Source organism: Heteronotia binoei, chromosome 5 (assembly GCF_032191835.1).
Source record: "Heteronotia binoei isolate CCM8104 ecotype False Entrance Well chromosome 5, APGP_CSIRO_Hbin_v1, whole genome shotgun sequence".
In the NCBI taxonomy this organism is placed as follows: domain Eukaryota; kingdom Metazoa; phylum Chordata; class Lepidosauria; order Squamata; family Gekkonidae; genus Heteronotia; species Heteronotia binoei.
The window spans coordinates 11,153,992-11,175,862 of NC_083227.1; the positions used below are offsets into that span (position 1 = coordinate 11,153,992).

The window sequence follows — 21,871 nt, forward strand, 5'->3', positions numbered from 1 at the left end:
TACACCAAACTGGCTCTCTTATCAGAGTAGTATGTGTGAAAAGGATCTCGGGGTCTTAGTGGATCATATGGTGAACAGGAGTCAACAGTGTGATGTGGTGGCTAAAAAGGCAAATGCAATTTTGGGCTGTATCAACAGAAGTATAGTGTCCAGATCACGTGATGGTATCGCTTTACTCTGCTCTGGTAAGACCTCATCTGGAGTCTTGTGTTCAGTTTTGAGCACCACATTTTAAGAAGGATCTAGACAAGCTGGAACGGGTCCAGAGGAGGGCAACGAAGATGCCGAGGGGTCTGGAGACCAAGTCCTATGAGGAAAGGTTGAAGGAGCTGGGGATGTTTAAATGAAGATAGAAGATATTGGATTTATATCCCGCCCTCCACTCCGAAGAGTCTCAGAGCGGCTCACAATCTCCTTTACCTTCCTCCCCCACAACAGGCACCCTGTGAGCTGGGTGGGGCCAAGAGGGCTCTCACAGCAGCTGCCCTTTCAAGGACAGAGTCTCAGAGCGGACTACAATCTCCTTTCCCTTCCTCCCCCACAACAGACACCCTGTGAGGTGGGTGGGGCTGGAGAGGGCTCTCACAGCAGCTGCCCTTTCAAGGACAACCTCTGCCAGAGCTATGGCTGACCCAAGGCCATTCCAGCAGGTGCAAGTGGAGGAGTGGGGAATCAAACCCGGTTCTCCCAGATAAGAATCCGCACACTTAACCACCACACCAAACTGGCTCTCCTGGAGAGGAGGCGGCTGGAGAGGTAATAGGATCACCATCTTCAAGTACTTGAAGGGCTGTCCTATAGAGGAGGGTGTGGAATTGGTAGGACCAGAAGCAATGGGTTGCAATTAAATCAAAAGAGTTTCCGGCTCAACATTAGGAAGAACTTCCTGACTGTTGGAGCAGTTCCTCAGTGGAACAGGCTTCCTCGGGAGCTACAAGGAAGCACCCTGGCCGAGAAGGACCCCCAGCCTAGATCTTAAAGGTGACCCACCCACCCCAAGAAAGACTCACCTCTAAGGAAACTCTCCTGGGATTCGGCTGCACGATTTCTCCCTGCGGGTGCATCGCTCTCCCAGTTCCCTCTCCCCATTCAGCTGCAAACCCTCCCCCGCCCCGCCTCTTCTCCGCCCCACGCCTTGCCGGGCCTCTCTAGCAGAGGGGCTCGGTCAGTTTAACCCTTTTGGTGCTGCAGATGCATGCAAAATACGCCCTGTCCTCTCCAGGAAGAGCGGCCCCGTGGCGCAGAGTGGTAAAGCAGCAGTACTGCCGCCTGAACGCTCTGCTCATAGGGTTGGCCAAGTCCAATTCAAGAAATATCTGGGGACTTTTGGGGTGGAGCCAGGAGACATTGGGGCGGAGCCAGGAGACATTGGGGCGGAGCCAGGAACAAGAGTGTGACAAGCATAATTGAACTCCAAGAGAGTTCTGGCCATCACATTTAAAGGGACAGCACACCTTTTTAAATGTCTTCCTTCCATAGGAAATAATGAAGGATAAGGGCACCTTCTTTTGGGGCTCATAGAATTGGACCCTCTGGTCCAATCGTTTTGAAATTTGGGGGATACTTTGGGGAGAGGCACTAGATACTATATTGAAAATTTGGTGCCTCTACCTCAAAAAACAGCTCCCCCAGAGCCCCCGAAACCTCCAGATCAATTCCCCATTATACCCTATGAGAAGACGTTTCCCTCTCCACCCCCCCTCCCACTCCCCCCCCCCCCCGTTTCTGGTAAATCTGATGCAGGGGACTCTGTACTCACGAGTTGCTGCCAGCTTCTCACAGCAACACAGGCACACCAGCTGGGCACTTTCACGATGATCTGAGTTCGATCCCTGGCGGAAGCTGGGTTTTCCGGTAGCCGGCCCCAGGTTGACTCAGCCTTCCATCCTCCTGAGGTCGGTCAAAGGAGTCCCCAGCTTGCTGGGAGGGAAAGTGTAGAGGACTGGGGAAGGCAAGGGCAAACCGCCCCATAAAAAAGTCTGCCGTGAAAATGTTGTGAAAGCAACCTCACCCCCAGAGTGGGAAATGACTGGTGCTTGCACAGGGGACCTTTCCTTTCCTCTCCAGGAGGAACCGACGCGCTACGCAGGTCAATGAGGCTGCTCGGGAGTCACTCTGCTGCAGGGGGCTGCGCTCCTATCGGAGGATCCGGTGCCGCTCAGCCTGGTTAGAAAAAGGAGGCTGAAGTTGGTCCCCCCCACCTTCTCATTCATCCACTGAGTTGTAGAGGGACCTAAAACTCACTTGGGGGGTGGTGGAAGTGGGGGCTGGATGTTCTTAGAGGATGTTCTTGGGAGGGACGGTGGCTCAGTGGTAGAGCATCTGCTTGGGAAGCAGAAAGGTCCCAGGTTCAATCCCCGGCATCTCCAACTAAAAAGGGTCCAGGCAAGTAGGTGTGAAAAACCTCAGCTTGAGACCCTGGAGAGCCGCTGCCAGTCTGAGTAGACAATACTGACTTTGATGGACCCAAGGTCTGATTCAGTATAAGGCAGCTTCATATGTTCATACATGTTCATATGATGCCCTTCTTCCTATAGACCAGGGTTTCCCAACCCCCCCCCCCGCCCTAGGGTTGCCAATCCCCAGGTGGGGGCAGGGGATTCCCCCGTTTGGAGGCCCTACCCCCCACTTCAGGGTCATCAGAAAGCAGCGGGGGGGGGGGGTGAAATGTCTGCTGGGCACTCCATTCTTCCCTGTGGAGACCGATTCTCAAAAGACCCTCTCCTCAGAAGATCCTCCAAGTTTTAAAAAGATTGGACCAAGGGGTCTAATTCTATGAGCCCTGAAAGAAGGTGCCCCTATACTTTATTATTTCCAGTGGAAGAAGAAGACGACGACCGACATTGGATTTATATTCCGCCCTCCACTCAAGAGTCTCAGAGCGGCTCACAATCTCCTTTATCTCCCTCCCACACAACAGGCACCCTGTGAGGTGGGTGGGGCTGAGAGGACTCTCACAGGAGCTGCCCTTTCAAGGACAGAGGCTCAGAGCGGCCTACAATCTCCTTTCCCTTCTTCCCCCACAACAGACAGCCTGTGAGGAGGGTGGGGCTGAGAGGGCTCTCACAGCAGCTGCCCTTTCAAGGACAGAGGCTCAGAGCGGCCTACAATCTCCTTTCCCTTCTTCCCCCACAACAGACACCCTGTGAGGTGGGTGGGGCTGGAGAGGGCTCTCACAGCAGCTACCCTTTCAAGGACAGAGGCTCAGAGCGGCCTACAATCTCCTTTCCCTTCCTCCCCCACAACAGACACCCTGTGAGGTGGGTGGTGCTGGAGAGGGCTCTCACAGCAGCTGCCCTTTCAAGGACAACCTCTGCCAGAGCTATGGCTGACCCAAGGCCATGCCAGCAGGTGCAAGTGGAGGAGTGGGGAAGGAAGACATGTAAAAGGTGTGAGGTCCCTTTGAATGTGATGGCCGGAACTCCCTTTGGAGTTCAATTATGCTGGACACAACCCTTCTCCTGGCTCCACCCCCAAAGTCCCCAGATATTTTTTGAATTGGACTTGGCATCCCTACCTGGCCCGGTTCTTTCCCCATGGTCCAGGCGGAGGGATGATCAGGGAGCGATACAGGGACTGCGTGCCAACCAGGAGCTTTCCCTGCCATCTCTGATATTTCCGAACATCAGAGAGGGACGGGGAGGGCTTCTTGCCAGCACACAGTCTCAGTATCGCTCCCTGATTGTCCTCTGGGTGGAGGATGCTCAAGGAGTGATACAGAGACTGCCCGCTGGCCAGAGCTTTCCCTGCCTTCTCTGATGTTTCCGAGCATCAGAGAGGGACACGGGAGGGCTTCTGGCCAGCGGGCAGTGTCTCCAGCGCTCTCGGAGTGCTACAGGCAGTGGTGGCGTGGAGGGCAGGGGCTGGAATGTGGCATGCAGCTCCGAAGATAAATAGAGGGGGGAAGGGGGCTGTTGGGCTGCCCCCGGTGACCTGGTATTGAGGCTTCCGTGGCCCCGGTACCGGGTTGTGACCCTGCAAATGGGAAACGGTGCAATAGATGACTGTGGATTACTATTTTGTTCTATGGGCCAGCAAAGATAAAACGAAGGGGCCGCAAGGTGCCCATCTGGGAGTTTTAGCAATATTTCTGAGAGGGGAAAGAGGGACAAGAGCCCAGGGGGGGGGAAGGCTGGATTTGGACCCCCCCCCCAATTCACGTTTGCTCTAAACCCAGCTATAGACCCTCAGAAGGCACACTAAAACTAAGGACAGCGATTTCCCACAGACATTTCATGATTCCCAACAGAGAATGGAATCCACGTTTGACCATAGGAAATAATAAAGCCCATGCTTTCCTATTAGGGGCAGCGATTACCCATAGACTATGTATGATTGCCAATAAAGAATCTACATTTGCCCATAGGAAATAATGGAGTCCAGGCTTGCTTTAAGAAGAGTGATTGCACATAGACTATACATGATTGCCAATAGAGAATCCATGCTTCCCAAAGAGAATCATGGAGATCAGGCTAGCCCTAAGGTCAGCAATTGCTATTCTTGATTGCACAGGGAATAACGGAAACCATGCTTGACCAAGGAATTCCACCCTAGGAATTCCTTGCCCCACTCTTAGCCATTCCAAGCGGCCAGGGAACCTATGTGGTACAAAGGGATTCCACTTCAACAACGAGATTTATTTAAAGACTGCAACTATTTACAGGCATTTTATAAGTGAGGAGAGGAAAGGTCCCTTGTGCAAGCACCAGTCGTTTCTGACTCTGGGGTGACGTTGCTTTCATAACAGGGTGGTTTGCCATTGCCTTCCCCAGTCTTTTACACTTCCCCCCCAGCAAGCTGGGGACTCCTTTGACCGACCTCGGAAGGATGGAAGGCCGAGTCAACCTTGGGCTGGCTATCTGAATCCAGCTTTCGCTGGGATCGAACTCAGGTCGTGAGCAGAGAGTTCAGATCACAGTACTGCAGCAATGCTGCTGTACCACTCTGCGCCGCGGGGCCGCAGAAGCGATAAAGCAAAGTAGACAATAATGCTGCGTTTCTTTCCTCCGTTTACACTCATGCCCTCTCTAGTGTCAAGAGTGCCTCTTGCCACGTGAATGGCAAAGGAGGATTGTATTAATAGATAACCTGAAATAACCGTTGGGTTCTCATATTTTTCACACACTATTCTGTTTTGTCTGTAACTCAAGTATCTCTCCACCCCGAAGAGCCACTCTCAAGACTCCCCGAGGTCATCTCAAGTAATGCATTTCTTTTCTGGACTAAAGGGGGGCTTAGATAGTAAGGAGGGGTTGCTAATGATGGGTATATTTTGGCACTAAGGCTTTTGAACTGTGTAAATGCTGGACCCAAGGTATGTCTAGGTGGGACCAGCTTCAGCAAAGACCTGTCTGTCTGAAATGTCTTTGCTAGTTCAAAGAAACTTCTTCCTGAAATAAGAGGTGTTGATTGGTGAAGAACTAGCACAATTTGACAACTAGGTGGTATACAGGGCAGGCACCTTTCCCAGTCTTTTACACTTTGGTCATTCATACTCTTCAAAATGGCCACTCCCTCTGGCATAAGGAGACTGAATCTTTCCCCAGCCCAAAATACACTAATATAAACTGCAGTTCCTGCCCAAAAACTGGTTCTCCCTCTTGCAGCATTTTGGGGTAGATCCCCTCAGAGATTTGGTGAACTTCCTGTCCTCTCTGGGAGGTAAGAACATAAGAGAAGCCGTGTTGGATCAGGCCAACGGCCAATCCAGTCCAACACTCCGTGTCACATAAGAACATAAGAGAAGCCATGTTGGATCAGGCCAATGGCCCATCCAGTCCAACACTCCGTGTCACATAAGAGAAGCCATGTTGGATCAGGCCAATGGCCAATCCATTCCAACACTCTGTCAGACAGTCGCCAGAACTATATATACACACACACACACTGTGGCTAATAGCCACTGATGGACCTCTGCTCCATATTTTTATCTAACCCCCTCTTGAAGCTGGCTATGCTTGTAGTCGCCGCCACCTCCTGTGGCAGTGAATTCCACATGTTAATCACCCTTTAGGTGAAGAAGGACTTCCTTTTATCCGTTTTAACCTGTCTGCTCAGCAATTTCATTGAATGCCCACGAGTTCTTGTACTGTGAGAAAGGAAGAAAAGTACTTTTCTCTACTTTCCCCACCCCATGCATTATCTTGTAAACCTCTATCATGTCACCCCGCAGTCGACGTTTCTCCAAGCTAAAGAGCCCCAAGCGTTTTAACCTTTCTTCATAGGGAAAGTGTTCCAAACCTTTAATCATTCTAGTTGCACTTTTCTGGACGTTTTCCAGTGCTATAATATCCTTTTTGAGGTGCGGTGACCAGAATTGTACACAGAGGTGCTCTCAGATCTGCAGACAGGACGGGAGGAGAGGAGTGAGAAGACTAGGCCAAGACCTGCCTTGAGTTTGAGAATCTCCTCTTAGTCAACTCCCAGATAGTTAAAATACTAACAAAATGGCGCTTCTCCACATGACCAACATCATGAACGGGGGCGAACTGGGTCAAGTTCATCCATGGGGATCAGTCACGGTCCCAGGTGCGAGTCAGAAGGCTCTGCAAGAAGATTTCTTATTTTGAACCTCATGCACAAATGAGAAATGACATGCCGCAATAACCCTTGAGACATTTAATGAAGCCCAACTCATACCACCCACCACACACACAAAGCACAGAAAACAAATTCTGCAGTACCTTGTGAAGAAATACATTTTATTTTCCTTTGGAGGTTTGAAATGAGCAAAACCTTCATTCTGAGTCTTAAAAGTTTTTTTCTTTCTGGCCTAGGGTTGCCAATCCCCAGCTGTGGGCAGGGGATCCCCTGGTTTGGAGGCCTTCCCCCCGCTTCAGGGTCACCAGAAAGCGGGGGGAGGAAGGGAAATGTCTCCTGGGCACTCCATTAATCCCTATGGAGAATGATTCCCATAGGGTATAATGGAGAATTGATCCACAGTTATCTGGGGGGCTGTTTTTTGAGGTAGGGGCGCCAAGTTTTCAGCATAGCCTTCAGCCCCTCTCCTTGAAACACCCTCGAAGTTCCAAAAAGATGGGACCAGGGGGCCCAATTCTATGAACCCCAAAAGAAGGTGCCCCTATCCATCATTATTTCCAATGGAGGGAAGGCATTTAAAAGGTGTGCAGTCCCAAGGACTCCTTGAAGAAATCCCTTGGTACCTGTTGCATTAACCATCACCAGTGGTCTGTCCTAGCCTCAGATCGCAAAGCATGGAGGCACACCATCCACCAGGCTGTCTCTTCCTTTGAGAACGCACGCATAGCTGGTCTTGAGGACAAAAGGAGATTGAGGAAGACTCGTACTGCTACAGCACCAACCCCAAATCAGACTTTTCCCTGCAGCCACTGTGGCCGGATCTGCCTGTCCCGCATTGGTCTTGTCAGCCACCAGCGAGCCTGCAGCAGACGTGGACTACTGCACCCTTCTTAAATCTTCGTTCGTGAAGTCAAGCCGAGAGAGAGAGAGTCCCTTTAAATGTGATGGGCCAGAACTCCCTTTGGAGTTCAATTATGCTTCTCATAACCTTGCTCCAGGCTCCAACCCAATGTCTCCTGGCCCCACCCCCAAAGTCGCCTGGCTCCTTAATTAAAGACTTACACAAGTTCCTGTACAAAGGGGTGGTCTGCTACTTGGATGATGTTTTAATATACTCCCCCGACCTCCCCCTGCACCAAATTTGCAGCATAGCATCTGATGCCTCTCCTCAAAAGACTCTCCAAATTTCAAAAAGATTGGACCGGGGGGGTCCAGTTCTATGAGCCCCCCAAAAAGGGGCCCATATCCTTCATTATTCCAAACGGAGGGAAGGTTTTTAAAAGGTGTGCGGTCCCTTTAAATGGGATGGTCAGAACTCCCTTTGGAGTTCAATCATGCTTGTCACAACCTTTCTCCTGGCTCCACCCCCAAAGTCCCCAGATATTTTTTGAATTCGACCTGGCAACCCTATTCTGGGCAGAGAATAGGCAAGGAGAGGAAAGTCCGCCAATGGCTTTCCAGGCTCACCTCAGCCACCTCCTAAGAAAGGCTAATGGGAACAGAGATTTGGAGGAATAAAATACTAGGGAGACTTCAGGAAAGAAATCCTGGAAACTTCAGGAGAAGGATCTCTGACCCAGCCGGACGTGGTCAGTGGGTGGGAGAAAGATAAGTGATAAACTCAGGGGAACAAGAAGGAATGGCTCTTGAGCGTGGAGTCCGTCAGTGCAGACAGAGCCACTGACCACGGCAGGCCAAAGAGAGCTGAAGGACAGAGGGACAGAAGAATTTTTTCCCTCATCCCTTTCTCAATATGATGCTGGCTATAAATGTGCTTGTGAACATTCCAGCTACCCGATACTCTTAATAATTCTCTTTAAAGAGCTATGCCCTTTTCTTTAGCTGAGTTTCATTTTTTTTCCTCGATTCTCAGAGAAATATTTAATCTAGGGTCGCCAACTGCCTGGAGAAAAAACTCTGATTATCTCCCTTGAACAGAGGCATTATGGGATGTTATTTCTCTCTTCAGATGCCTATTTCCGCATGCTATGCCTCTGGGAAAGAGGCACGATTCTTTTTTTGTCGTTAGGCGAAATTCAGATTCAGCAGGAGCTCACAGGAGCACAGCTCCTGAACCTTTCTGAGGGTTCCCCCTCTTCCTTCCCACCAAACTTGTTCATTGGTGCAGCTGCGTAACAATCCCTGGATTAGGTGAGCAGGCAGCCAGCCCCCAGGGGCTTTGCCACAGCCCTCATTAACCCCCGGAGAAGCCCACACTACCCTTTCTCCTGGGTGGCGGGTGGCTTGCTGGCCTTTTGACTTGGAGGGGGCAGCCCAGGAGAGTGAGGCCTGCTTGGGCTGGCTGAATCTCTACCCCGCTCAAGCAGGCCTCGCTCACCCGGGGCTCTCCTTTCTTGCATCAGGTTGCTTTTGGCTGGGGGGGGGGGGCGGTGGCATATGCTAATGAATTATGCTAATGAGCTCTGCCACCTATTTTTCTACAAAACAACCTGTTAGCAACCATAATGCACTTACATTTCCAAATTAAAGTAGTGAGATTAAATTGCTCAGCCTGCAGCCTAAAGACACAATCTCCAAGAAGGAATTCAAGGGGGCCTCTACAAGGAAGGGTTGCATCAGTGCTTAGTTCTCGTGACCCTTCCTTGCACACCCATGGAAATGCTATTCACCGCTTTGGAGTTAGGCAGCAATTTTCCTCCAGGCCAATTTTGCCAGAGATCCTGGAGGTTGGGGTGTTGGTTTTTTTTGGCCAGCTTCTGGACATACAGGAGGTGTTGCTGGATGGGTGTTGGGGGGAAGGTACTTCTGAAAACCCTGCATTGTTCAGGGACATGGACTAGATGACCTTGGAGATCCCTTCCAACTTTATGATTCTAATAGTAAGAGGTGGGGAGTAAGACTTGCTCAGAGTTTACTCCAGTTCATTTCTGGCTCATGGAGTTGGATGGGAGCAGGAGGAGGGAATCTTACTTCTCCTTCTTGATCCTCTCTAGGAGAATTAGGGAAGGCTAATTGGGACTGTATCCCACAAGGTTCACCTGCCAACTCCAGAGAAACAGTCCATTTCCACATTACTTGATATTGGGGGGGACTGAACCCTTAGAATTTACTGAGCTCTTGGGTTGGGGGACATAAGCTTTTCCTTTCAACTCAGATCCTATTGCCAGAACTCTTTGGGCTTCAGGGTGGCGACACCCCAAAATGCTCACTGCAGGCTGGACTGTGGAGAGATTAGGGTGGTGTCATGCCTCTCTAAATTTGGGGAAGGAAATGTTTTTGCCAGTTTTGTAGATGCCAGAAAGACTGGCAGATAACCTTTAAGGAGCAAGTTTACAAAGGGCAACCACTAAAAAGGCCCTGCTGGGTGTTTGAATCTGACTCTCATCAGAACAATTATAGGAATGCTTCAGCCTTGAATGGATTCTCTGAAGACCATGAAAATCAGATCTGTGCCTCAAGTTCTTGCCACACACTGAGCATTTATGCGATTCTTCCCTCATGCGGACTCCTCCAGGCTAAAGAGACATGAGCTCATCTTGAGTCTCCTTCAGTTGTCAGAGGCCACCCCTACTATCTTCTCTCTGAGGTCTACCTGAGGGCTTCAGATATAGCTCAAACTCCTTCCATATTCCAAGCGTTTTTAACATTTCTTCCAGGTTAGGGTAAGATTTCTAGGTTGATTCAAGCTTTCTACAAGACTTTATGTTATTTCAGTGCTTTGTATGGTCTGTGGCTGTCTTTTAGATTTGAAAGAAAAATTCTTTTCTTGGGCAACGAAATTATAAGATTTCTCTTTGTGCGGGTTCTTTGATGCTGTTGAAGATTTCCACGCTGAGCATTCAAAAGGTTTTCCCTCTATGTGAGTGGAAGACTGCTACTGTTACTGTGTCTCTTTCCATACTCTGAGTACTCAAAATAATACTTCCATGTAGGTTCCTAAGTCCTTTTCAAGATGGCAACTCAAACTAAATATCTTTTCACACACTGAATGGATTTTTCCCCATGTGAGTCCTTTGTTGCAGCTGAAGACTGCCAATATGACTGACTTTCTTTCCACAGTTTAAGCATTCAAAAGGTTTCCCCCTGTGTGTTCTACAATGCAGGTGAAGGTTGTTACTTATACTTATACTGAATCAGTTTCCGCACTCAGAGAACATAAGAGAAGCCGTGTTAGATCAGGCCAATGGCCCATCCAGTCCAACACTCTGTGTCACACAGTGGCAAAAATTATATATATATATATATATATATATATATATATATATATATATATATATATATATATATATATATATATATATATATATATATATATATATATATATATAAGAATTAAAAAGGTTTCTCCCCTCTGTGAGTTTTCTGATGCTTCTGAAGGTTGCTACGACAACTGAATCTCTTCCCACAGTCTGAGCATTCAAAAGGTTTCTCCCCTGTGTGTGTTCTTTTGTGCAGTCGAAGAGTGCCACTCTGACTGAATCTCTTTCCGCACTCTGAGCATTCGAAGGGTTTTTCCCCCGTGTGGGTTCTTTGGTGCATCCGAAGACTGCCACTCTGTCTGAATTTCTTTCCACACTCTGAGCATTCAAAAGGTTTCTCGCCTGTGTGGGTTCTCTGATGAGATTGAAGACTTCCAGTGTTACTGAATCTCTTTCCACACTCGGAGCACTCAAAGGGTTTCCTCCCTGTGTGGGTTCTTAGATGCACCTGAAGAGTGCTACTCTGTCTAAATCTTTTTCCACACACTGAGCATTCAAAAGGTTTCTCCCCTGTGTGGGTCCTTTGGTGCCGTTGAAGAGTACTACACTGACTGAATCTCTTTCCACACACTGAGCATACAAAAGGTTTCTCCCCTGTGTGGGTTTTCAGATGCTCTTGAAGGACACCAGTAGAACTGAATTTCTTTCCACACTCTAAGCATTTAAATGGTCTCTCCCCTGTGTGAATTTTATGGTGCCGTTGAAGATCACCACTCTGACTGAATCTCCTTCCACACTCTGAGCATTGAAAAGGTTTCTCCCCTGTGTGGGTCCTTTGGTGCAGTTGAAGATTGCCACTCTGACTGAATCTCTTTCCACACTCTAAACATTCAAAAGGTTTCTCCCCTGTGTGGGTTCTGTGGTGCAGCTGTAGCTTCCGACTCGTACAGAATCTCTTTCCACAATCTGAGCATTCAAAAGGTTTCTCCCCACTGTGAATTCTCTGATGCGTTTGAAGATTCCCCCTATCACTGAATCTCTTTCCACACACTGAGCAGTCAAAAGGTTTCTCCCCTGTGTGGGTTCTTCGGTGCAACTGAAGACCACTACTTGTACTGAATCTCTTTCCACACACTGAGCATTCAAAAGGTTTCTCCCCTGTATGGGTTCTTTGATGCAGTTGAAGTGTCCCCCTGTTACTGAATGTCTTTCCACACACTGAGCATTCAAAGGGTTTCTCCCCTGTGTGGGTTCTCTGGTGATACCGCAGATGGTTACTTAACCTGAATCTCTTCCCACATACAGAGCATTCAAATGGTTTCTCCCCCGTGTGGGTTCTTTGATGCATTTGAAGACTCCCCCTTGTACTGAATCTCTTTTCACAGTCTGAGCACTCAAAGGGTTTCCTCCCTGTGTGGGTTCTTAGATGCACCTGAAGATTGCCACTCTGTCTAAATCTCTTTCCACACACTGAGCATTCAAAAGGTTTCTCCCCTGTGTGGATTCTTTGGTGCGCCTGAAGATTGCCATTCTGACTGAATCTCTTTCCACATGCTGAGCATTCAAAAGGTTTCTCCCTTGTGTGGGTTCTCTGATGATGTTGAAGATTGCTACTCACACTGAATATCTTTCCGCACTCTGCGCATGCAAAAGGTTTTTTGCCTCTGTGTATTCTTTTGTGCGCAAGATGCTGTGATCTCTTTCTGAAGTTCTTTCTACTCTGGATGGATTTACTTGCCTTCAGTATTCTGGGCTTTGGGAAATTTACATTATGCTGTACTCCATCTCTCTGTTCATGCATATGGCTGCCTTTCTTTATTCTAGGCCTCCCTCGATTCCTGACGTTTCCTTTCAAATCTTCATTTTTAACTTGATCTGGCATTTGCTGGTGAAGTTCCTCATCCTCCTCATTCCTCTGGTCATTATCCTCTACTGGAACAGAGAAAGAGAGATTCTGTTAGCACCTGGGAGGGCTGGTTAGGCATCTGGGGTAATGCAGTAGTAAAGGACGGATGGCCCTTTGGCCCTGTACAGCTTGCCTGATCTTAACCACTCCTCCGGCTTTCCCCAGAATATCTAATATTTCAAGATATCTAATTCCCCCTCAAGAGCCACAGCTGAGATCTTGTCCAGATGGACTTTCTGAGCCTCCACATTTCAGGCCCCCAGAAGGCATCCCACCTCCTTAACTAGGAGGCTGTATGATTGTACCAAACCAAATGTCACTCAGAGGTTAATTGTCAAGCATCGATATTTCTCAATAATCAGTCTTTTGTTTTAAATCAAAGCTGTTTAGAAACTCAGAAGCTGTACCAAGGACACAAGCCTTGGGAGTAATGATGTATACAGAGTTACACAGTTGCTTTATAGGATATCTTCAAAGGTTACATTACAGATGCATACCTGAGTCACGGGTTCAAAGGTTGCTAAACACTATCTCTTTTATTACTAAGGAATTTGGGCTATTAAAAACATCTCCCATTCTCACACTTCTCTAGCAGAAGATAAGAGTTGTCTGTGTGAACCTGTGGGAGAGGCGACTTGAAAGTGGTACCAGCCAGGCTGTAGCAAAAGCATCCTTGGGCCAGATGGAAAAGGGCCTTTTCGATCGCAGCTCCACACTGGTGGAACCAATTACCGGATGAAGTGTGGGCCTTGCGGAGTCTTTTTCAATTCCATAGGGCCTGCAAGACTACCCTTTTCCAACTGGCCTTCTCTTAATGCGGATTTTAGTCTACTACATACGGCCATCATAAATTACAAGAGGAGAACATCTAGAACATAGCACCTGTAAATGTTAGTTTTTAACTTTTGATGCTTTTATTATTATTATTACTTGCCCAATGGTTGCAAATAAGGGGGGAACAGTAAAGAGCCGGTGACGTGGTCTTTGTCTAAGGAACCATCGTGTTACAGATATAAGCGCGCTTGACAGAACTCCTCCATGCCTGTTCCTTTGACATAACCATGAAAGATACTCACTCTCACCCAGCTCATCTGGGAAGGAAATATGATCTTGGGATCCCCCTGAGGAATTCTCCAGCCTTCCTTCGGATTCAAGGCTGTTGTCTGTCTCTACCAAAGTCTCTCTTTTACTTATGGCTTCTTTTTCAGAGAGAGAGAGAGAGAGAGAGAGAGAGAGAGAGGGAGAGAGGGAGAGAGAGAGAGAGAGAGATCATTCTTATATGGGGAAGGAAAGAAATTCAACAGTAAAAATTCCTCTGGAACGATGGAACCATGGTCAAGATCGAAGCCTGCGGTCCCAAACAGTATGAGGGGAATGAATCTGTCAGGAAAAGCACCCTCGTTCCCCATAGAATTAACATTATTATTAGGTGGACTTGCAAGTGTAGGTGATTTGAGTCTCTCTGCAGCTAAGCTCCTTATCTTTTTCAAGGCCAGACTCCAGAATGTGGTCATTGGCTAATTGTGAAAACCTGTATCTAGTTGTGTAACCAGGAGGGAGGGGGGATTAGGAGGGCGCTGCCAGCCTCTAGAAAATTCCATCAAGGAGGACCCTTGATTGGGTCGTTAGGACCAGCTGACCTTAGAGGTAGAAAGTAAGATATGAGTATAGACCAGTGGGAAGCCATGCTAACTTGATGCTCATTCCATGCTGCTCTGCCTTGATATTTTCTTGCTACGTCACAATACGTAGTTGCATACAGGGCTTTCTTTTTCTTTTGAGCAGGAACGCACAGGAACGCAGTTCCGGCTGTCTTGATGTCAGGGGGTGTGGCCTGATATGCAAATGAGCTCCTGCTCGGCTTTTTCTACAAAAAAAAGCTCTAGTTGTATACATAGGCAAGAGCCCCGTGGCACAGAGTGGTAAAGCTGCAGTACTGCAGTTGGAGCCCTCTGCTCAGTCACAACCAGTTTGGTGTAGTGGTTAAGTGTGCAGACTCTTATCTGGGAGAACCAGGTTTGATTCCCCACTCCTCCACTTGCACCTGCTAGCATGGCCTTGGGTCAACCATAGCTCTGGCAGAGGTTGTCCTTGAAAGGGCAGCTGCTGTGAGAGCCCTCTCCAGCCCCACCCACCTCACAGAGTGTCTGTTGTGGGGGAGGAAGATAAAGAAGATTGTAGGCCGCTGTGAGCCTATCTTTGAAAGGGCAGCTGCTGTGAGAGCCCTCTCAGCCCCACCCATCTCACAGGGTGTCTGTAGTGAGGGAGGAAGGGAAAGGAGATTGTAGGCCGCTGTGAGCCTGTCTTTGAAAGGGTAGCTGCTGTGAGAGCCCTCTCCAGCCCCACCCACCTCACAGGGTGTTTGTTGTGGGGGAGGAAGGGAAAGGAGATTGTAGGCCGCTCTGAGCCTCTGTCCTTGAAAGGGCAGCTGCTGTGAGAGCCCTCTCAGCCCCACCCACCTCACAGGGTGTCTGTTGTGGGGGAGGAAGGGAAAGGAGATTGTAGGCCGCTCTGAGCCTCTGTCCTTGAAGGGGCAGCTGCTGTGAGAGCCCTCTCCAGCCCCACCCACCTCACAGGGTGTTTGTTGTGGGGGAGGAAGGGAAAGGAGATTGTAGGCCGCTCTGAGCCTCTGTCCTTGAAAGGGCAGCTGCTGTGAGAGCCCTCTCCAGCCCCACCCACCTCACGGGGTGTCTGTTGTGGGGGAGGAAGGTAAAGGAGATTGTGAGCCGCTCTGAGACTCTTCGGAGTGGAGGGCGGGATATAAATCCAATATCTTCTTCTTCTTCAATATGAGTTCTATCCCAGCAGAAGCTGGGTTCAGGTAGCCGGCTCCAGGTTGACTCAGCCTCTCATCCTTCCGAGGTCGGTCAAATGAGTCCCCAGCTTGCTGGGGGGAAAGTGTAAAAGACTGGGCCTGTTGCAGGGAGGGCAGGATATCAATAGAAATAAATAAATATATAAGAGGAGTAACATAAGACGATTTCAAGAGGAAGTGCGTGTGTGTGTTCGATAATATATGTGTAACTATTTAAAGGTGCAGTATAGATTCCAATGAAAGCCTTTGTGCATATTTAATATTCTCATACTTTCTAACATTGTCATCCTATCTTATCAATTTGAACGGCTACAGAATAGGACATAAGTAACCTCATAACGACCATTATAAAGTTTTACTGCTGGCATTTGTGACATTTTAAAAATAGTCACAACTAGAGCCCCATGAGATTTTATGTTCAATGTATCATACCTATCAGGGTTTTTTTTAGTAGCAGGAGCTCCTTTGCATATTAGGCCACACACCCCTGATGTAGCCAATCCTCCTGGAGCTTACATCAGGCCCTGTACGAAGAGCCCCGGAAGCCCTTGGAGGATTGGCTACATTAGGGGTGTGTGGCCTAATATGCAAAGGAGCTCCAGCTACAAATAAAGGCCTGACATCTAGCATACAATATTATTATATACTGAACTACCAATCTATGTTTAATTACAACTAACTCAGAAATAAGATTTAATCTGTCAGAGTTCAGCATTTTACCACAAAACGCTTGACTACAGGGATAAATTATAACAATCATAACATTATTTCCAGGTTTTTTTTATTTCACCTTTTGGTTTTTGGTTTAATATAATTTGTCATATTTGCCAGGCTATGTACAAGAAGATCCAGAGCTTTTTCGGTGGCAGCACCAGAACTTTGGAACACCCTCCCAGAAGCTATAAGGGCCCTGCGGGATTTGTCTGCGTTCCGCAGGGCCTGTAAGACCGAATTGTTTAAGCAGGCTTTTGCGGTTTGATCGAAAAAGGGCTGCCACCGGACATCCTACAGAATGCTGGCGATCATAGTCGAGAAGTCACTCCGCCTATACTGGACTGAAATAGCGCCATAGAATGGTTTTAAAGTTGATATGTGTAAATTATGGTTTTATATGTTTTATTGGATTGATTGTTTTGATAATGTTGTGAGCCGCCCTGAGTCCGCTTGCGGAGAGGGCAGGATATAAATGCGAAGTAATAAATAAATAAACTGTATATTCTTGCATCAATCCAGTTCTCTGTGGGCCGCACACAGTTTTCCACTTTGCAGCGAGTATTATTACCAGGGCTTTGTTTGTAGAAAAAGCCCAGCACGGGCTCATTTTCATATTAGGCCACACCCCCTGATGCCACTTCAGCTGGAACTGCCTTCCTGTGCATTCCTGCTCAAAAACAGCCCTGATTATTACTCTTGCTGAAGCTAACATATATTTGAGCAAGTTCATGATTTTTTTTATCCACATTCATTGGTAGAATTCCTAACAGCATTGTCGCTGATGACAGAACAAATCTGATTTTTTAAGATTTTTAAAATTTCTGTATCAATTTCCACCCAGTATTATTTTTTTTTTTTAAAAAAAATTGCCAGACCACCACATATGATGAAAGGTACCACCTATCTGATTGCACTTCCAACATAGTCTTTGGTAGGTTTTTTTTGTCCATCTTCTCAACCAGGCATTGGCTCTTGAGATGATCACAGAGGCAGAGTGGATGTTGGTTATCCCCTCCAGGGGGGAAGGGGGTGTTTTAAAGGGTGGCAGCAGAGAAAAGAGGATTTGGCCCCTTCCAGAGCCTTTCTAAGGACCTCTCATCTCCCTCCTCACTCTTTTGCCTCAGGCCAGGAAACCTCTGGCTTGGGTGATGGCCACAACACTGGCCTCAGTTGCTCCTGGGCAAATACACACACACACACACACACGAAGCTGCCTTATACTGAATCATACCCTTAATCCAGCTGAAGTCAGTTCTGTCTACTCAGTCTGGTAGTGACTCTCCAGGTCTCAGGTAGAGGTCTTTCACATCACTTCCTACCTGTTCCTTTTCACAGGAAATGCCGGGGATTGAACCTGGGACCTTCTGCATGCCAAGTAAGTATTGGGGGGAGGGCACAGATTTTTAAGCTATAACATAACACTTATGCATTCTACATGGAAGATGTGTGGAACTTCTTGTTCTAGTGCCACAAGAGGTGGTGGCGGCTACAAGCATAGACAGCTTTAAGAGGGGAATGGATAAGCATATGGAGCAGAGGTCCATCAGTGGCTATTAACCACAGCTTATCATTGGAACTCTCTGGTCTGGGGCAGTGATGCTCTGTATTCTTGTGCTTGGTGGGGGGGGAGGCACAGTGGAAGGGCTTCTAGCCTCACTGGTGGACTTCTTGATTGCACTTGGGTTTTTTGGCCACTGTGTGACACAGAGTGTTGGAATGGATGGGCCATTGGCGTGATCCAACATGGCTTCTCTTATGTTCTTATGTGACACAGAGTGTTGGACTGGATGGGCCACTGGCCTGATCCAACATGGCTTCTCTTATGTTCTTGTGTTCTTAAACAGATGCTTCTTCAGTGAGCCACAGCCCCTCCCAAGTAGCAGGACAGGCCTCAAAATGGTGTATTGCTATTCTATATTTTGATTCATGCTTTGTCACAATGGCGGCAATCTACACTTTTGGCACCTAGGAAAGATCCTTACCCAGAAAGGCCACATTCCCATAATTCTCCAGCATGACTTCCTGGTAGAGAGCCCTTTGGTCTGGATCCAGCAGGGCCCTTTCTGCCTCAGTGAATGAGATGGACACCTCCTCAAAGGAAAAGGGACTCTAAAGAAAAAGCAGATTCCCTCATCAGAGCTCATGCCAGACAGATATTGCACCCTGGAAGGGAGAAGTCTGGGAAGGTACAAGATATAAGAAGAAGAATTGCAAATTTATACCCCACCCTTCTCTCTGAATCAGAGAGGCTTACTATCTCCTTTATCTTCTCCCCCCACAACAGACACCCTGTGAGGTGGGTGGGGCTGGGAGGGCTCTCACAGCAGCTGCCCTTTCAAGGATAACCTCTGTCAGAGCTATGGCTGACCCAAGGCCATTCCAGCAGGAGCAAGCGGAGGAGTGGGGAATCAAACCCGGTTCTCCCAGATAAGAGTCCGCACACTTAACCACTACACCAAACTGGTTCTCTTGGCTCAGGATGGGGAAAGGGAACAGTGTTCAGAAAACCTCCCACCCGGACCCCTTGTAGAAACTGCAGGAGCAAAAGCCCCCCTGAGAAAGGAGGAGGGACCCAGGATGTTTCCTGCTCATCTCTCCTACCTGGACTTCAGCCGTTTCCACAACTCCGGAAAGACAACGGTTCAGCAGCATCTCTTCACTGCCTGTTACGAGACAAAGGAGGAAGGAAAGTTGTCGGCTTGTTCGTTCCCTGCTTCACACCCCCCCTTTTTAGGGGTGTGAAACTGGCCCTGTGAACGCTCACTTTTTACTGAATTCTGGGAGAGGTAGAAGAAGAAGATGATGATATTGGATTTATATCCCGCCCTCCACTCTGAAGAGTCTCAGAGAGGCTCACAATCTCCTTTCCCTTCCTCCCTCCCAACAGACACCCTGTGAGGTGGGTGGGGCCGGAGAGGGCTATCACAGCAGCTGCCCTTTCAAGGACAGAGTCTCAGAGCGGCCTACAATCTCCTTTCCCTTCCTCCCCCACAACAGACACCCTGTGAGGTGGGTGGGGCTGAGAGGGCTCTCACAGCAGCTGCCCTTTCAAGGACAGAGGCTCAGAGCGGCCTACAATCTCCTTTCCCTTCCTCCCCCACAACAGACACCCTGTGAGGCGGGTGGGATTGAGAAGGCTCTCACAGCAGCTGCCCTTTCAAGGACAACCTCTGCCATTGGCCTGATCTAACAGGGCTTCTCTTATGTTCTTATGTGACACAGAGTGTTGGACTGGATGGGCCATTGGCCTGATCCAACACGGCTTCTCTTATGTTCTTATGTGAAACAGAGTGTTGGACTGGATGGGCCATTGGCCTGATCTAACACGGCTTCTCTTATGTTCTTATGTGACACAGAGTGTTGGACTGGATGGGCCATTGGCCTGATCCAACAGGGCTTCTCTTATGTTCTTATGTGACACAGAGTGTTGGACTGGATGGGCCATTGGCCTGATCCAACGTGGCTTCTCTTATGTTCTTATGTGACACAGAGTGTTGGACTGGATGGGCCATTGGCCTGATCCAACATGGCTTCTCTTATGTTCTTATGTGACACAGAGTGTTGGACTGGATGGGCCATTGGCCTGATCCAACGTGGCTTCTCTTATGTTCTTATGTGACACAGAGTGTTGGACTGGATGGGCCATTGGCCTGATCCAACGTGGCTTCTCTTATGTTCTTATGTGACACAGAGTGTTGGACTGGATGGGCCATTGGCCTGATCCAACAGGGCTTCTCTTATGTTCTTATGTGACACAGAGTGTTGGACTGGATGGGCTACTGGCCTCATCCAACGTGGCTTCTCTTATGTTCTTATGTGACACAGAGTGTTGGACTGGATGGGCCATTGGCCTGATCCAACAGGGCTTTTCTTATGTTCTTATGTGACACAGAGTGTTGGACTGGATGGCCACTGGCCTGATCCAACAGGGCTTCTCTTATGTTCTTACCCATCGAAATTTGAGCATGCCCCAAATGCATCCAGGAACTACAAGTGCTCACCACAGGAGAGGGAATCTTGGGCAACCAGCTCACTCTGATCTTCCTCTGACGGATCTTCTTCTGCCTCAGGGATTGTAGCTTCTGTCTTCAGGAATGGTTTGAACATCTGAAAGAGCAGTGAGGAAGATGGGTAAAGACATGGAACTGAAAAGAGATCCAGGAATGGATCCTGCCCCACTCCCAGACTCTGCACCCTCCCAGCAGCAAACCTGGTGAGGAATAAGAAATTGTCTAGTATAAGAGGCTGCTGAAGGAGGCCATGAAATCACCCATCCAGATGATTAACACTTGGACAGATGTCTAGCAGGGAACCTTTAGGACAAGGCCAGATATTGTTGCTTGAATTGGACATATTGGTGGAAATCCCCTCACCTTTTCTGCCCGCCTCTTCTCCTCTGCCTGGCTCAGGAGGAAACCTTCGGCCAGGGCCACCGCCTGGGAAGTGGTCTCCGGCCCACATCCTCTGACCCAGCACTGCATTTCCTGGGGCAGGAGAGTCAGGAACTGCTCCAGGATCACCTGGTCCAGGATCTGCTTTTTGGTATGCCTCTCCGGCTTCAGCCAGTGGTTGCAAAGTCCATGGAGCCGGCTGCAAACCTCTCGGGGCCCATCGGCTTCATGATAGCAGAACAGCCGGAAGTATTGGCAATGCACATCTGAGGTCATGCTGTCCTCAGCCAGAATCTCTTGCAGAGGGCGTTCCCAGAATTGAACACCATTCCCAGCTTGGATGGGATGGGACCCTTTGCTTGCTGTTTTGCCAGTTCCGGATCCTCCGGAGTTCTCTTCTTCCATCTTCTTCCCCTTCTCTTGGGTCACCTCAGACTGGGAAAAGATGCCTTCATTCACTGGGCTATGAAGAGAAACGTCTCCCTGAGGGGACAGAGAAAGCGCGACAGACAACAACAGTGTCAAAAGGAGAATAAAAAAGAATGGAGATACACCACTAAACATCGCAGACCTTCATTTGCTCAGAAGACAAGTGAGAATTGGGCTGCTGGATCAGGACAAAAGTCCTTCTCATGGTTTGTATAACAATTTGATATCATTTCCTCATATTACAAGCCAGGCTAATTTAGATATGCCTCTTTGGTGTTTAGGGAAGGTTTAGCATGGGGATGGCCAAACTGTGGCTCAAGAGTCACATGTGGCTCTTTCACACATATCGTATGGCTCTTGAAGCTTGCAGTGCCCCATTGGAGAACGCATTTCTCTCTTGAAATCGCTTCTCCAAGACAAGCCAGCCGGCAGCTTGGAGAATGTATTTAAAGTTAAAGCTGCTTTCTTTCTCCTCCTCCCATCTATTTGCCTGACTGCCTTCCTTCCTGTTTGGTGTAGTGGTGAAGTGTGCGGACTCTTATTTGGGGGAACCGGGTTTGATACCTCCACTTGCAGCTGCTGCAATGGCCTTGGGTCAGGCATAGCTCTTGTAAAAGTTGTCCTTGAAAGGGCAGCTGCTGTGAGAGCCCTCTCCAGCCCCACCCACCTCACAGGGTGTCTGTTGTGGGGGAGGAAGATAAAGGAGATTGTAGGCCGCTCTGAGCCTCTGTCCTTGAAAGGGCAGTTGCTGGGAGAGCCCTCTCAGCCCCACCCACCTCACAGGGTGTCTGTTGTGGGGGAGGAAGATAAAGGAGATTGTAGGCCGCTCTGAGCCTCTGTCCTTGAAAGGGCAGTTGCTGGGAGAGCCCTCTCAGCCCCACCCACCTCACAGGGTGTCTGTTGTGGGGGAGGAAGA

General features: G+C 48.6%; 2 protein-coding genes across 2 annotated transcripts; both read right to left on the bottom strand.

Moving 5' to 3' along the window:
- Positions 1–10,478: 10,478 nt before the first annotated feature.
- LOC132571691 (oocyte zinc finger protein XlCOF6-like) lies at positions 10,479–11,928 on the bottom strand (the record flags this gene model as incomplete). The annotated part of the gene is made up of 2 exons (XM_060238484.1): positions 10,479–10,593; positions 10,940–11,928. Coding segments are annotated over 2 exons (1,104 nt in total), but the record flags the coding sequence as incomplete, so codon positions are not given.
- A 6,104-nt stretch (positions 11,929–18,032) lies between these two features.
- LOC132571126 (zinc finger protein 483-like) lies at positions 18,033–20,976 on the bottom strand. The gene is made up of 4 exons (XM_060237807.1): positions 20,509–20,976; positions 20,137–20,242; positions 18,737–18,798; positions 18,033–18,244 (listed from the first exon to the last, which is right to left on the bottom strand). Exons 1-4 carry the CDS (start codon positions 20,929–20,931, stop codon positions 18,101–18,103), a joined length of 735 nt encoding a protein of 244 aa, XP_060093790.1. The 5' UTR covers positions 20,932–20,976; the 3' UTR covers positions 18,033–18,100.
- Positions 20,977–21,871: the final 895 nt, after the last annotated feature.

Coding starts and splice junctions, on each gene's coding strand:
- LOC132571126 (XM_060237807.1), bottom strand. CDS start 20,931: ATGGAAGAAGAGAACTCCGGAGGATCCGGAACTGGCAAAACAGCAAGC. Junction 18,799..20,136: donor CCAAGATTCCCTCTCCTGTG/GTGAGCACTTGT, acceptor GTCTCGTAACAG/GCAGTGAAGAGATGCTGCTG. Junction 18,245..18,736: donor TGGAAACGGCTGAAGTCCAG/GTAGGAGAGATG, acceptor CTTTTTCTTTAG/AGTCCCTTTTCCTTTGAGGA.